Consider the following 16289-nt stretch of genomic DNA (forward strand, 5'->3'; position numbering starts at 1 on the left):
CCCACTCTGGTGGTTTTATTTTCAATTTTTTCTCATATCTTATACATTATTATTGTTTGCATTTAAATACCGACCGACTTATAATAACATATAAATGCAATGTATGTAATTTTTTAAATAGCCTACGACATAATAACATATAATATATTTGAACAGTTCTTAAAACTGTGAACAATTTATTTAATCTTATAATAAAATAAATTATATAGTATTATTAGTATACTATACTTATACAAGCATCATTCAGTTGTATTATAGATTATAAATATCGATTAGTGTAACAAAATTAATTTATATATTATGATATGCAAATAGGACTCATAGTTATTAACTACTTATTTTATTTTAAGAATCATAAATGAGTAGTAATAAATAGCACTATGAATAATTGTAAAATTATATGGGGTATTAGGAATTAAAAAGCCGAAGTTTTTATTTTATTTTTGTTCTGTTACTTGTTAAGAAAACCATTAATTAACTTAAATCATTATAAATCGTTTAATCATTTTTTTAAATTAATCTTATTTATAAACATCTATTAGAAGGTAGGTACATAAGATATAACATATAAGTCGTCTTTATTTTTAAATTTCAACTCATGGTTACGCAATAAAATAAATAGGATGAACAAATATTATTCCCATATTATGATGTAGATTGAAGCCTGTATATTTTAACTTATAAGCCTATGTATATATTTAAAATACATTCTGGGCAAAGATTTCCTGAGAAAGTAAATTATGCAACGTATAAAAACAGTAATTGAAACAGCGCTGGCGCTAAAATATAATATTTATGAGTAGTTGCTAAAATTGACCGTTGGATATTAAATAAAAATAATAAAATATACAGACCATAAAAAAAATCAAACAACATATTACCTACATATAACACATCAAAAAAAAAAAAAAAATGGCAATCAGTTATAATACTAAATATAAAATATATAAATTAGATTTAATTTTTAAACTAATTGAGATTAGCTCAAATATAATTAATACATAGCAATTAAAAATTCCATACATAATAATATGTATACAGGACGATTCAATTAATATTGAACATACGTTATTTTAAAATTATAATTTTGTATACTACTTAAAAAATTACATATTATAATTTTTTTGTATGTAATAACTAATATTCATCTTCCTACTAAATAAAAAAAAATATGATACTCTACTATTGTATTGTTTTATTAATACTTTTTATTTTTTAGTATTAAATAATTTGTAACATACAAGCGAGTGTCATTATTTGTATAGTAGGTAAAATATAATGAAATACAATTTTAAAAAAATACTCGTAAATAAGTAACCATTTTTGGATTAATACAATCACAGCACCCAAGAATGATTAAATGTTTTATATAATATAATAAATAATAATTTATTATAATACTGTAAATTAATGACATAAGGTACTATAGTTTGATTATTTAATCACTTTTAATGCTTATAGGTATTAATACTAATACTGCAATAAAATAGTCATAACTCATAACAGTAACTATAAAATAGTTTAGTTTCCTATTCATGTATTTTAAGTGATTAATATAATTGTACTTATCAAAATACTACCAGATTTTAACTATACTCAAGACTAAAGACATTTTTCATCATTTACTGGTCATCATTCAAGAAGAGTAACTGCCAACACACTATAAGACACTGTTTATATTTAATCACAAAATATTATTCATTTACTAACATACAAAAATGCTTACATATTTGTACGGTTTTTCAGAAATCATTTAACATAATATATTATTTAATGTTTTAAGTTTTTGACAAATTTGTCATAAATATTTAAGAGCAAGTTATGACTTATGAGTAGGTAGAATATTACCACTTAAAAATGCTCAAAACTCGTTTAAAAGTTAAAATATTGTGAAAAATCCTTGAAAACAAAGATAATGCTCTTACTTTTAAGTCTGATATAATTCACTCTTAAATTAAAGCTTACTGCGCATAATTGCAGCTGCTAAACACGAATTTCTCAAATTGTACGTTTATAAGACGGAGACGACACACGCGGATATGAAGTGCTCTTAGTAAGTATACCTACCTTTACCTACCTATTATGATTTGCGATTTTATGAGTAATGAAAATGAAAAAGTCTGAGAATCCACTTAAGCTGTATCGTAGTAATCAGTATATTTTGAGTTTACTTAATCATTGAGCAAGTCACTGTATTGGATGTTTTTAATTTGAACACAACGATAAGTCAACAAATCATATTGTATATGAAAAACGATTCTGAGTGATGAGCATTTTGTTTTATTAGCGTAGCTTATCTGATATATCTTATATATTCTTAATACATAGTATTTTCTTAATTATGTACATTGATCTAATTTTTCCAAAAACACATTGCATACAACAAAATATAGTCAATTGGTACCACGACAAATAGTAGAATAGTGTAAAGAGGTTTGTAGTAAAAATATTTTAATTTATATTGAGATTAAACTAAATATTTTAAAACTGTCATTGTTTATAAAAAATTATACTATAGGTATGTAATGATAAAAATGTTCAAGTCTCTACAGTTTATATTTTTTAATTTACAACAAAATAGTTGAAATCAATTCAAGGAAATTGGTTACAATAACACGATCTTAGACGCTTATAAAAAATTGAGATTATATATTTTAATATTTTTAAACTAGATAATATTTTTGAGTTGTAATAAGAACATTTTATTTAGAATCGTGTACAATTGCATTACATTTTAAAGATATTTGACCAATTAAATAATTTTAAGCTATTTTTTTTAAACTACCAACTTCATCGATTACAGGTATATATTCGCCAGTGACTTCTGTCAACTGTCAAGTTTGAATATCGGAGAAATTTGTTTTCCCCAAAATGTTTTAACAGCAGTCGAATATAAAACAATTTTTTTTCTAAACTGTGTAACTCGACATTGTACGACCGACATATTCTTACCTTTATGCAGAATCTAAAATAATTGAATAGGTAGTTAATGGGTAATGACCAATGTGTAAATAATCATTATAATCATTAATTAATAGAATAACTAGTAATTAATAATTACTGATCTGCAGAGACGTACTTAAGAAGTGGTTGGTGATCACCAATGGTATCATTTCAGTATACACAGGCATATTTGGGTTTACAATTATAAATATACTATAACATATTGATATCAATGTAAATCACATCGATCATCACATCGTCAAGTAAATTTAATTATTATTCACGCCTTACTAAAATCTAAGCTCATGGTTTCTAATCATAAGAAATTAATTTTTCTATAATTACATCGATTGCACCAAGTATTGAATATTGACATTGGTTTTGTTTGTTGAAATTTAGTAGATATATCAGTTTATTTTCCTTTGTGAAATGTGTTTTTCTAGTTAATTGTTTACTTATATAATAATTAACAAGTTGACATAGGTGTATACCTAACATGTACCTAGAGTGTACAAATAATGTTTACGACTGATGTTGGGTACTTCTGTTATTGCTAATATATATATATATATATATATACTGCATTGGCGTTTGGTTTAAAAAACGAACTGAGAATTTTAAAAACAACAAATGTATAAGATAATGTAAGGGATGTAGGGGAGGAGGACTTAGCATTCCACAGACTCTAAATGATCACCCCTAAAATCTAAGCCATAATTATAATTATTAATTTTTACATACCTAGTTACATCATATTTAATTGTAATATTGTGTTTTTCAATTTTATTGGAGTAATTATTGATACAATTTATTATTTTATCATTTATATTTTAAAATATTTTATTTTAAATTTGTAGATTGGTTTGATAATAATAAGACCAGTTTCCCCAATAAATATCATCAATGACATTATAGGTATGATTGGGTGACATTGATCATAAAGAGTTATTGTAAGAATGCCATAATATGGACTAAAAGTAAGACACGACTTGACTACTCGAGTAAAGCCACTTTTACACGAAACGAGTACTCGTCCGAGACTGTGATATATACTATATATATATATATACTCAGATGAGTACTCAATTAATCCAAATACAAAGTACGGTAATCGGTGTAGTGGTCGAAAAAGTGAAACGAGTTAACAGAAAGTGAGCGATTGAGCGAGTTAGAGATAAGTCGAGTTGTAGATATAAACTGAATAAACTAAATTCAAATCAAAACTGAAATAATTCATTTTACTTTTCATTTCATAATGGAGTTTGTGTTTGTTATTGATGTAATGCAGCATGTAGTTAAGTTTAATTGCCAGAAACGATTTATTATTTTTTTAAATTGTTTTCCACATTTTATTTAATATACCTACCTACCTAACTATATTATATAATTTTGTGTTTTGTGTTTACTATCTATTGGTTATTTAATTATGTTTAGTAGTTTTAAAAACAATTTCACATGCTAGTGGGGTGATGATCTCAATATTTCTGCCACATTTGCGGATATGGTTTAAAAGTATCTTGTACTAGTGCTTGAAGTGGAAAAAACAGTGAGACGCAAAAATAAAAATAAAAATTGCCTACCCTAAGATTTAAATTTAGATATATTTAATAAGAAGTACGTATGCTCAAATGTTTTAAAAAAAAAAAGAATGAGTAATCCTTCCAAGCCTCTTTTTGGACAAATTTAACAACTTTATTTTAAAATCGAATTGCATGAACAAGCATTAAACTATTAAAGTATTAAACATCTAATAACTCAATATAGTAAGATAAGCTTCTGTAACTGGAACCTCAAGACGGTTTTGATTGTCCATTAAATTTCAGCCAACCATTAAATTAATCAATTTTTTATGCAACTCAGTATGACCCAATTATCATTTAAAAAATTCTTGATTTGGAAAGTATCGATCCACATTGACCTGTATCTTGCTTACAATAATATTTATTTAGTTTCTTCATCAAAATTTTTTTTTTATTTGATAAAAAGTTGTTAAATTTGACGTATAGAAGATATTCTAATTTCTTAATTAGAAATAGCTGATAGACTATCAATAACAACTTTAATTTTTAACTGTATTAAGGTGAAACAATTTACAACCTAAATTTAAAAAAAAACCAAATATTAAAACTTTTGCTTCAAGAAGTGTATATTATTAGTTACATATTATTATCAATATATAATTAATATTAGTATTGACTATTGATATGTATTCGAAGAATAAGAAAATATATTTTAAAGTGAGTAATTATTTAGGTATAACAAATTGTATAACAAATTATTATAAGTTATATAAAAATAAATAATATTCTTGAAATTCTATGTCTATTATATATTATTTATTAGTCCTCTACTGAGTTGGTTAAATGTTTACAATTCTAGCACACCCGAAATTTAGGTTTAGTGGCACTTATGAGTCCTAATAATGTCTTCTACTTTTTGTGTTCAAAAATTGAATAAATACAATAAATATTCGTATCTAATTGATGAATAACAATAAAAAAAGAATATATATAGTTTTTTATGACAATTATACATAGTTATTGTTGGGGTAAATATAGTATTTTTTTTGCAATTATCGATACCTATGGGCTATGAACAATGTTTCAAATGTTTTCAGATTCGATTTAAAATTTCAATGGTTAGACAAACTAGACAAGGCTGTAGTCCAAATAAAAAATTGCATGTTTGATTTGGTTAAAGATCGTTAAATTAATAAAAAGTTTTCTTCAGGTTTCGTTCTCAAAAATAAGGATTCTTACATCTTACAATCACTTCTTTTTTTAACTTACTGTATCTGGAAGGTTCTAATAACACATTTTTATGTGCGTACATTGTGATTTTTGATCTAATTATCTGAAGGCAACTATTTCACCAAGGTTTTAATACTTTATAATCCTACTTATTACGCTCGCGCGTGTTTTAAGTCTTAACACACTTCGTTACATCTAAGTACCCACAATAAAATAAGCTATAATCCATGATAATATATGCTTAATATTCATATAAATATATTACCTAGGTATTGTGGGTAATTATCAATTTGATATTATTATATTCTAAACGTAACAGTCACATAAATATAATAATTGTACCGACGGGTTTCAACGGATTGGAAATGACGAGACTCGCAAGTATAATACTATATTGATCATAAAAATTGATGGCCATATAATAATAATATATCAACAACATATTATATTTTTTTAAATTTATATATATACCTACTATTATATATTAACGTAAAAGACTCGTTCGGCTGGAATTCAGTCGCACTGCAAACCACTACATCAGTATTATACATATTTTGCTAACATTCAAACGTTACGACGGATGTGTCTAGAAAAAGGCCTTAGGTAGGTACACGACTTTCACGCTGCATAACACGTCTTAACAGACTCGCGGTGACTTGAGAACGGGTTGGTCGAGAACTGTTGAAAATTGGACCACTGTGGCGAACGCCAAGTGAAGAACGGTGACAACCGTTTCACATTAACATTGACCGACGACGAAATATCATATACCGCGGTTACCGAGTACACAGCGCACACGGTGGACTGTGGTTGATGGCGATTTAAGGCGACTTCGCGCTGCACCGTTATCCGTGATTTCCGGAAAAGATCGTTGTGTAATTCATAGAAATTTTTTAAAAATTAATAAATTATTCGTTTTTGTCAGATGTTATATTAAAAATTTAAATATTATTTCCAAATACACGACACGACTGCACTGTAATTGTGGTGAAAGCGGAAGAGTGTGAAGTCCCTTAATAGGGAGGAGTGTGAAGTCGCCTCGAAACTTTACCGCCGAAGCAGCAGATATAATTCCGGATAATTCCGCATTACGTAATTGCATTATTGCAAGTGGGCGTATTATTATCATAATTACCGCTGCTCGTCTTGATGAAAAACGGCGGCCTCCGACTGTTTTCTCCGCGATATTCTCAATGACTTTTGATCGAACCATTTTCACTCCATCGTTCGAACCGTTTCCCAGTGAGTAGGTATAAAGTGCAGTGTGATGAAAATTCGGCGAAACGAGATACACAATTAGCCAAATAGATATAGAATATATTATTACAGCCGAGTCTCGAGCTTGCTCTTCGTAGTGATTTTAACATGTATTTGAGGGTAGGTTTATTACTCAAAAAATACACGAGTCGAATTTATTTTTTATTAACCTGAATAAATACTAATCTAACCCCGAGATTCGAGTCATCGAGCATAATCTGCACTCCCGGCTCGACGAAACGCGTCACCAGTTTTTCCAGTGTTCGTAGCCGAATACGGCGCGTCAAGGTAAGACGCACATCAGTCAGTTGTGTATATTATTCGCAAACCACAAGTTCCTCGTACTGTGTCACAGTATGTCTACGATACGGTTTTTTTGAGTTCATCCAGTGGCGTGCCTGGACATTTTTTCGGTGGGTTTCTATCTTCAGACATAGCCTAATCAAGTTCCACGTATATATTATACTAGGGTCAACTTTTGTTAATTCATATTTTTATTTTTCGGGGGGGGGGGGGGGGGGGTGAACACTCACCCCTGAATTCATCGTATAGTTGGATGTGTTAAGTACGAGTATAGTGGGTGCACATTGATTTGTAAAATCCAAATATATGAAAAATCTGAGTGATCGCTTGGTTCTTAAATGGCATAGAAATATCGGTATCGAATTATCCCTTAACTCAAAGCATACTAAATAATATATATATATTCCAAAAACAAAGTTTGTATAAATTCAGAATTTAAGCATGTTCAAACAACGAATTGCTCTGTATAGGTTTATACACAGAGATCATAGACACATTTGGAAGTTACTCTCCGGCATTTATCATTTTTTTAAACAATTGATATTGTTGGAAAACTTTTTTTTATTAATCGCGTTAATATGATACTCGCACCGAATATTTAACGACGAAAATATAAAATGCACTGAGTGTCTACAGAGTTATGAAGGCTGTGAACATGTTCTTATTGATAGTAAATGTATTTATTTTTATTATTTAACTATATAAAATACACATATATAAAATAAATTTACATTTATAATTGTGGATCAGGGAGAAGGCAAAAAAAAGAAATTTGATATTGAGCAGCGAAATGTTGGAACACTTACTAGAACATTTTTCATGTTCTAATAAGTAATAATTATTTCGTTATAATTACTGAGTACGAACATAATACATAATAAGATGGAATATGTTGTTATTATCAAGTATAAAAAAAAAAAAAAAAATGGAAAATTAATAATTATTGATATATGAACTGCACATATTATGTATTATTACATGATATCTATACCTAGTCATTATTTGTATTGACAGACCATGATTTTTTTTACAAACTTAAATAAGTATGAAAAGGTATATTATGTATAATCTATACACAAATATTATGAATGTTAAGATACTGTTATTTAATAGGACATTGCACTGACAAATAAATTGAATTAGAAGAGAGAGAGAGAGAGAGAGAGAGAGAGAGAGAGAGAGAGAGGCACTCTTCAGTCACGATCCACTTCTTCCTCCGGTCATGAATCAAACACATTTATATAAATTTACAAATTAAATAAAAGTTGATCATTTCTCTGTAGGTATATTGATAATTGAAATGTACCACATGTATATTAAATTACCTAATATAATAATATTTTAACATTTTAAAATATACATACCTATACTTACTACATATATAATAATGTAAATACACATTAAGAGTATTAAGTGAAATAATAATAATTATTTACAATTATTTTCATTAGATTACACGTATAGCTTAACCTTACCTATTGGCCACCGAAGAATAACGTATTTTAGTAAATTATTGTAAACTGAGATTATTGAATAGGTTAAAAGGTACAGCTGATATTTCTCAATAATATTACATTTCAACTGCTATACTCTGTACACTGCAATTACGAAATTATCTATATTATATAATGATTTAAATAATGTTGACTATATTGAACACATTATTTAGTATTAACGTTATATACGAAAACATCATTGTTTGGATATTACTACTTAATATTACTATAGTAGGTACCTAATATATGAGTATAAATCAGTGCTCTTTTTTGTGTGCACTACGACACACACTTATTGTGCACTACAAAAAATAGAAATGCGCACCTGTCACAGGAGATTTTATAAAAGGCAGTATTCCACGTACAAAAGATTTATTTAAATATTTTTCTGAAGCTTACTGTTTTTTTAATATTAGTATCTATTAAGTAATGTGTTAAAAATCACAAATATGAAGAGTTTTTCATCTAATTGACACAATAATGTAACACGTATAAGAAAAATTAAGACATAGTATAAGAAAATAAAATTTACATTAACTACCAGACTTCCGCCTTCACAATCATTAATTATCAAATTCAAATACATGTATGAACTACGGAAAAAATAACTACTGTTATAAAATTATAGTACACATAACGACATAAGTATTTAAAATTTAAGTATGCGAAAAACTTCTTAAAATTATGTGTAAATATTATTTTGAAAATTAACTCTGTAAAAGTGCACGTGTTGAGCAATCATTAAAAAATTGTACGATTACTGCAGATGTTAGTTCAATTTTCATATTGAATGAAATAAATAAAAAAATACATTCTGTATTTGGGTACTAGACCGGACACGAGAAAACGATGTCGTCGTATAGGTACTTCACTATGCTTCAACACTTCAACTATACTTGTTGTATTTTGTACGGTCGTAAACTGTAATATATCCTTATATAATATATATACCCATCATACCTATATTGTATAGGTACTTTACCTACATATATTATTTCTACAAATACCCACAATCGTTAAAAACATGATTGAAAATTAGGATTTTTATCCAAAATAACGAACCACGTAGAAACGAAATAATTGTTTGATGATAAATATTTGTATGTTATAAGGACATTAATATTTTTGCAACACTCATTGTGTGTCGTAATAATATAACAATTACGAAAGCCGGGCTTCAACAGTTGTCATCGATATTATTATCCATCTTTTGATCTATTCACATTCAATTGCACATCCAGTGAGTATACAAAGAGCATAATAATTGTGTTCAAATAAATTCGCCTTTAGCGGCACGTGCAGGCATTCCATTCAAAACGCCGAAAGCTCAAACACTGACGCTCCGCCCCCCTCATCAGGGTATGTATATATTATTTGAACAGCATTATATCCAAAGTGGAGGGGTTTCTCACACATGTGATTATAGCAAACGTGATATTTCGCAGTTTTCAACCTTGGCGGGTAAAAGAAAAACACGCACGACTCAGGGAGTAAATTCTTTTTTAAAGGCTACAAAAAACGCGATCGTCTTTTCGTCATATTATTATATTTTTATTCCAAGTACCTACCTACCTAAACAGGGCAATAACAGAAAAAAAATATATGAAATACCACCTATGACACATAACACTCGTATTATATGTGGCTTACACACAATACGCGTTTGTTCTGTGGACTTTTATTATTATATTTTCCTACTAAATAATCATATTATTTTATCGTCGAATAAATTCAAATGTTGTCGAATAAAATTGACGCGTAATAGGATTATATAGTTGCAATCAATTTACCTTGTTGTACGCCATAAAGACTGCTGTGTTTATCTCCAATAAATTGATGTTCCGCGCGCATACTGTTTCTGATAGCTGTCATTCTTAGAAGTATTGGAGCCGATATATCTGGTATAACATCTTCGTTTCGAACAGAGTTTCTACTCCGAAACAGTACCATCTTATAATCCTAGAAAATATAAATATAAATAAGTTATATCAGGTACACATTAGGTATATAGTATTAACGACAATAATTGTTGCCGGATTCCAGTACTTTCACTTTTTTTAAGACTTCAACTTATGTTATAATAATATGTTGTTGATTAATTTTTTGATATCATATATTTATTTATACGCGAAAATAATATCTCGACACACGCACGTGAAAAATTAATTTAAATCCAAAAATTAATTATGACTTTACGAGTAAAATGTTTGCAACAAATATTGTTTGCTATTCATACTATTAAGTCAATAAAATGTTTTGTATAAATATTAAAGTATACTTTATGATATGAGGTACTCTATTCAATGTAATCAAAAATAAATAAATAATAATGGATCTTATACGAATTTAAAATACTCATTATGCCAATAATTGTTGAATAAAGTTTACGATTTATTTTAGATTTTGAGCGGATCGATGAATGTATTGATTTAACAATTTTGGTGCGAGAGGTATTTTTTATCATTTTATTTATTTTTGATTCTGTTGTCGCCTTTTGGAGCAAGAAAAATAATTAAATCTTTGACATAAATATCTTTTCTGGGAAAGTTAATCTAGTGAATTAAGTGAAAAATGCCAAGTATTTACTTGGAAAAACGGGAATTTTGAAGCAAAACCAGTTTTTGTCAAAATCGATTTTGTTATTTTGTTGTAATTAAATTCGTTGCCTCAGATATTATTGAAACCCCGCTAGCAACATATTATAAGGGCCGAATCACTAGCGAATGAGTCATACGACTCTTCTCCGGACACTATATTTTATATTATTTTATGCAGCATAATATATTAAGTTTTTTTCAGCCCAACCAGAAAAATGAATTGACAACAGTCATATATTATAAACGATGGTTAATTGAAACAGCATTGCTTTGGAAGCCACACACATTGACCCCACTGTATAGAACAATGCAAATGAAAAATTTTGATTTCGAAAAAAATAATTTGTTTGTTATCAATACAATGGCATTTTATTGACAACCCGCATAAACATAATTTTACCCGCACTGAGTAGGTACTTATATACCATTATTGCTTATCTGTTTATTGTAAAATCAACGGAAGCTAAACTTTTTTGAGAAAATTTTTTTTTTCATTATGTAAAAGACAAACACTTTATTTTAAACAACTATATTTTGTTTGTTGGTTAATATTTTTTAGATTCTTAGCGAAGCGATAAGCCAATGATTGTATTCGATTTATAGTGATGTGTGTGTGTTTTTTTGTGTGTCAGTCATCACCTTTTTGGAGCAGTAAAAATGCTTCAATCTTCAATATTTGACGGTGATTTTTGGTAGGAAATTGAATCTAGTTTGAAAACAAAATGTATCGACAAAATGTCTTCTTTAAACAGTTTAAACGCTACAAAAATTATAGTGACTTCGTTTAACTTTTTTTCTTTAATTTCAGCAAGGAAACTTATTAGGACTTTTGTATTAAATATGTGTTTAAACCTATAGAATACAATTTTAAAATTTTTGAACTACAAAATAATCTACACATTTTCATGGTTTTGATGAATTTCGTAATATTGAACTTTATATGCTTTAAAAAAAAATTGTATCTATATGTAAACAATTATTGTTATTTTGTCAGAAATCAAAAAATATTAACCGTCAAAAATTTAAACATTATACACTGTAAATTAAAACATCTTTTTCTATACACAATGAATTTTTCCAAATATTTTAACTAATTTTATTCTAAAACTTAAAAGTCTTTTTTATAGGGGTAAAAAGCTTGAAAACCTAATACAAAGTATTGAAGTATCTTAAATTTAAACGGTAAGTGTCTCGTAAGTTGTACTACAAGTAATTTAAATGGATATTAAGTTCACATTACCACAACTTTTTTAGCTGTTTGTAATTCTAACATATTCTAATTTTGACAAAATTTGATATTTAAACGTCAAATAACAATTTTTACTCTAAGAATTTTAGATGTATTTTAATTCAAAAAATATAAGTCTTAGGGACTTTTATATTCTGCACTCTGTAGATTTAAAATATACTTGTTCGCGTCTATTGAAATTTTAAACAATAAAATGTTTATACTCAAGTATACTTATTCAATATCAAACATTCAACCGTATTTATTTCACTAATGAACAGTTTCAAAGGTTTCATTGAAATTGAAATTATTGCTGTAGTACCTATAGCCTTAAATAAATAATAATAGGTACCAGCTTTTAACCACGATCAAAAACTGTAAAATATTATTCAGAAGTTTTAAATTCAATATGGTATTTATAATTATTTATAGTTCATGTCAATGTATATTTTAAAAGTTGGTAACTGTTTGTGACGTAAAAATAATAGTAATACAAACATTTAGACTACTCAAAAATAACACAGTTTAATTTTGATAAAATTATATAATAACAATATACTATTATTATAACAACGGAATACATTACTAATGAGAGTATTTCAACTATTTTTTAAAACTAACGTTAAATTATTTCTTTCAGTAAACAAATGTATATTATACATTACTAAGTTATTTAAATGATATGCTGAAAAAAAATAAGTACAATGTTGAACGTTAGAAAACCTGGAAGAATACTAGGAAGATAATAATAATTATGATCATACGTCCTGCAAATCTACAGGTAATATGAAATGGTAAAATAATTTCATTACACACCCCTTTTATTATATCAGCTAATATAAATATAGGTTTTACTTGCGAGATTCGAAAGTCTTCGTCTTCTAAACATTTGGTAATTTGGTATTGATCAACGAAAAGTTAAAGGTGAATCCTATTTCCTTATTTGTCGAAATCATGCGAACCGGTTCATATATATATAAAACGAAATATTATGATGGATAAATCTAAGTTTTGAGATTATATCATTCAAAAGGTTATTTAAAAAAAAAAACTATGTCATAAATAAATGTGTATTGTGTAAGTATATTAAATAGGTGAAACATAAATATTATTAAACAAAATCGTATGTTCAACTTAATTTTTGAAAACTTAAATGAATTAAAAGAACATGTATTTTTGATAGAATCATTTTACCATATATTTAATATGTTTTACATGTTTAAAAATAGTTAAAAACTTAATTTATTATTTAAAAAATGTATTCTATATTTTAAATAAATCACAATATTATGTATTGAATATACCTATGACACACTTGAACCATTTTACTAGTTTTATTGAATTTAAACTTAAAATGTTTCTAAAATAACGCCTATGTGTCTTAACAATTTTTAAACAGTTATAAAAACAACTTATGAGAACGTTGTACTAATTTTTCAAGTTTTACAACTGGAAAACATTTTTAACGAAATGTATAAAAAATAACTAAACAAAATCAATAATGTCAAATATGTTTAGCTAGGTAAATGGTAAGAGTCAAAATATTTTGGAAATAAATTATGTCATGCATAGAAAATAGTATAGACATTATTTTTGGTTTCAAGTATCCATGGTTATTCGATTTTGAAATACAACTTATTAAAAAAATCGTTTGATGAGAAATCGTTATTATATATACAATTTCGTCAAACCTTAAACTTCAGACGCTCACAAAAAAAGTTTTTGGGACTACGCTTAACCTTATTTTTTAATCAACTTATGAGGAAATAAATGTTCAAATCTTATAGGTTCGAATATTATAACATGTATTCAGTTTTAACTACCACATAATTTGCAAATATTCGTGATTATGAAGGCGAATTTTGTCAAAACATTAATTTCAAATGCGTATAAAAAAATATTGTGACTGTATTTTCGATATTTTTTAGTTTTTAATTGAATAACATATTATGAAGAACCTTGTATTACATTTTCAAGGTTTTCGACGGAGTAAAAATTAAATAGTAAAAATGTTTTATTGACATGAAACCTACAATAGTAAACGAAAATACTAAGCTCAAAAAGTATTAAGATATTTCGAAAATGTTTTCACGTATAAAAAATACTAATATGAACATTTGGGTTAAAATTGCAAGTATCTATAAGGTTATTAAGGTTTTGCATCAAAATGTTCGTTTTTCTCGATTATTTAAAAAAATACTAGAATTGTGAAATGCATTTGTGACTTCACATTTCCCAATGTATCAACTAGATCCGATTCGCTATCTAAACACCTTTAATGTAGAAAGTCGAAGCATTTTTCAACTAGAAAAAGACTTTTCAAACACACAATAAAAAAGATTAAAAAACACACGCACCCGTGTAAAATCAATATATTCGTCGCTCCGCTCAGAATCTAAAATTTGATGTATTTTGAGGAACCAACCGAATGTTTGTATACACTATCTACCTAATTTATTTTTACTAAATCATATATCACATGATATTTATTTTTAATATTGTAAGTTTTATGTCGTATTTTAAAAAAGTTTACTCAATTAATAATATTAATACCTAAACATATACTTTAGATGTATTATCGCCTTTGTTGTCATTGAACACAATACGACAAGTCCATCGTATACAGATGATATAGGTGCACTGTGTGATATTAACATATTCTATATTATATTGTCTAAAACAACATTGCAAACTTAATTACTGACCAAATTTTACTTAGCTGTACAGTTTACTTACCTATAACTTATAAGGTATATTGTTTATATCAATTTATTATAATAATTATTAAATATAATGGAAGTCTAACAGTACCATACAATTTGTATTTGCTGCAGGTTGTTAGGTATATTATACGAAGAAAATAAAAACGATATTTGCTCAATGCAGGTAGCTATGATTTTTTTTTAAACGACAGGACTTACTTAGATAGGTATATGTATAATAATCTATTTAATTTTGCGATCAACGGTTTCAGTCCAAGGGCGGCGGTGGACGGCTCTTCGAATTTTGAAACTGCCTCGAGACTCGCACACGTGTAAAATAATATTAACAATATTTAGGTATTAGGAAAAAACATAAAAATAAAACCATTAAAAAAAAACCACCGATCGGGCTACTGGTATATAATATCACAAAAATAAATTGTTACACAAACGTCGTGTGATCAATTTTAGAGCACTCGAGTAGCCGCGGCGTACTTAATATTAATTTCAATAAAATCGTCATTTCACTGTGCAGTGAAAATCGTTATAAACGAATCGCTGCAGATAACGCGACTAACTACAAAATACGATTTTTAGAACATTCGCAATCGCCGCCGCCGTGCCGTGGCCGTTTCCCCCACGCTCGGGCGGCGGGGCACGTCTATAATAATAATATGATATTGTTAAAATATTATTATTATTATTATATTATTATTACTATTATTTCGCCTGTTCGTCAGCCGCCGCCTCGCAGCCTCTGCCGATCGTCGGCGACATCACGAACGCACGCTGCCCACACGAGGTTTTTTTCGTTGTTTTTTATATCCCGGTCAATATTATACATTATTATTATTATAATTCCGCTTAATACTATTATCGCCAGTACAATATATAGGTAGGTACCTACGTTTATAATATAATTATGTATGCCACACATTGGTACACGACTGCAGTCGAAATAATACAAGTGTCCACGATTACGTCACATATCATAATATTATTAAATCGTCATT

The 16289-nt window shown here is 27.6% G+C and overlaps 1 protein-coding gene across 2 annotated transcripts in view; it reads right to left on the reverse strand.

The window, feature by feature from the left end:
- Positions 1-15826, reverse strand: part of LOC111030713 — a 51560-nt gene extending 35734 nt beyond the window's left edge. For both annotated transcript variants that reach the window (XM_022310364.1, XM_022310362.1), the window contains exons 1-2: positions 15496-15826; positions 10540-10708 (exon numbers count right to left, since the gene is read on the reverse strand). In XM_022310364.1, coding sequence (XP_022166056.1) covers positions 10540-10699 — 160 coding nt within the window. In that variant the 5' untranslated portion in view covers positions 10700-10708; positions 15496-15826. The remainder of the gene's footprint in view (positions 1-10539; positions 10709-15495) is intronic.
- Positions 15827-16289: the final 463 nt, after the last annotated feature.

This window comes from Myzus persicae, unplaced genomic scaffold, assembly GCF_001856785.1.
Source record: "Myzus persicae strain clone G006 unplaced genomic scaffold, MPER_G0061.0, whole genome shotgun sequence".
NCBI classification, from domain to species: domain Eukaryota; kingdom Metazoa; phylum Arthropoda; class Insecta; order Hemiptera; family Aphididae; genus Myzus; species Myzus persicae.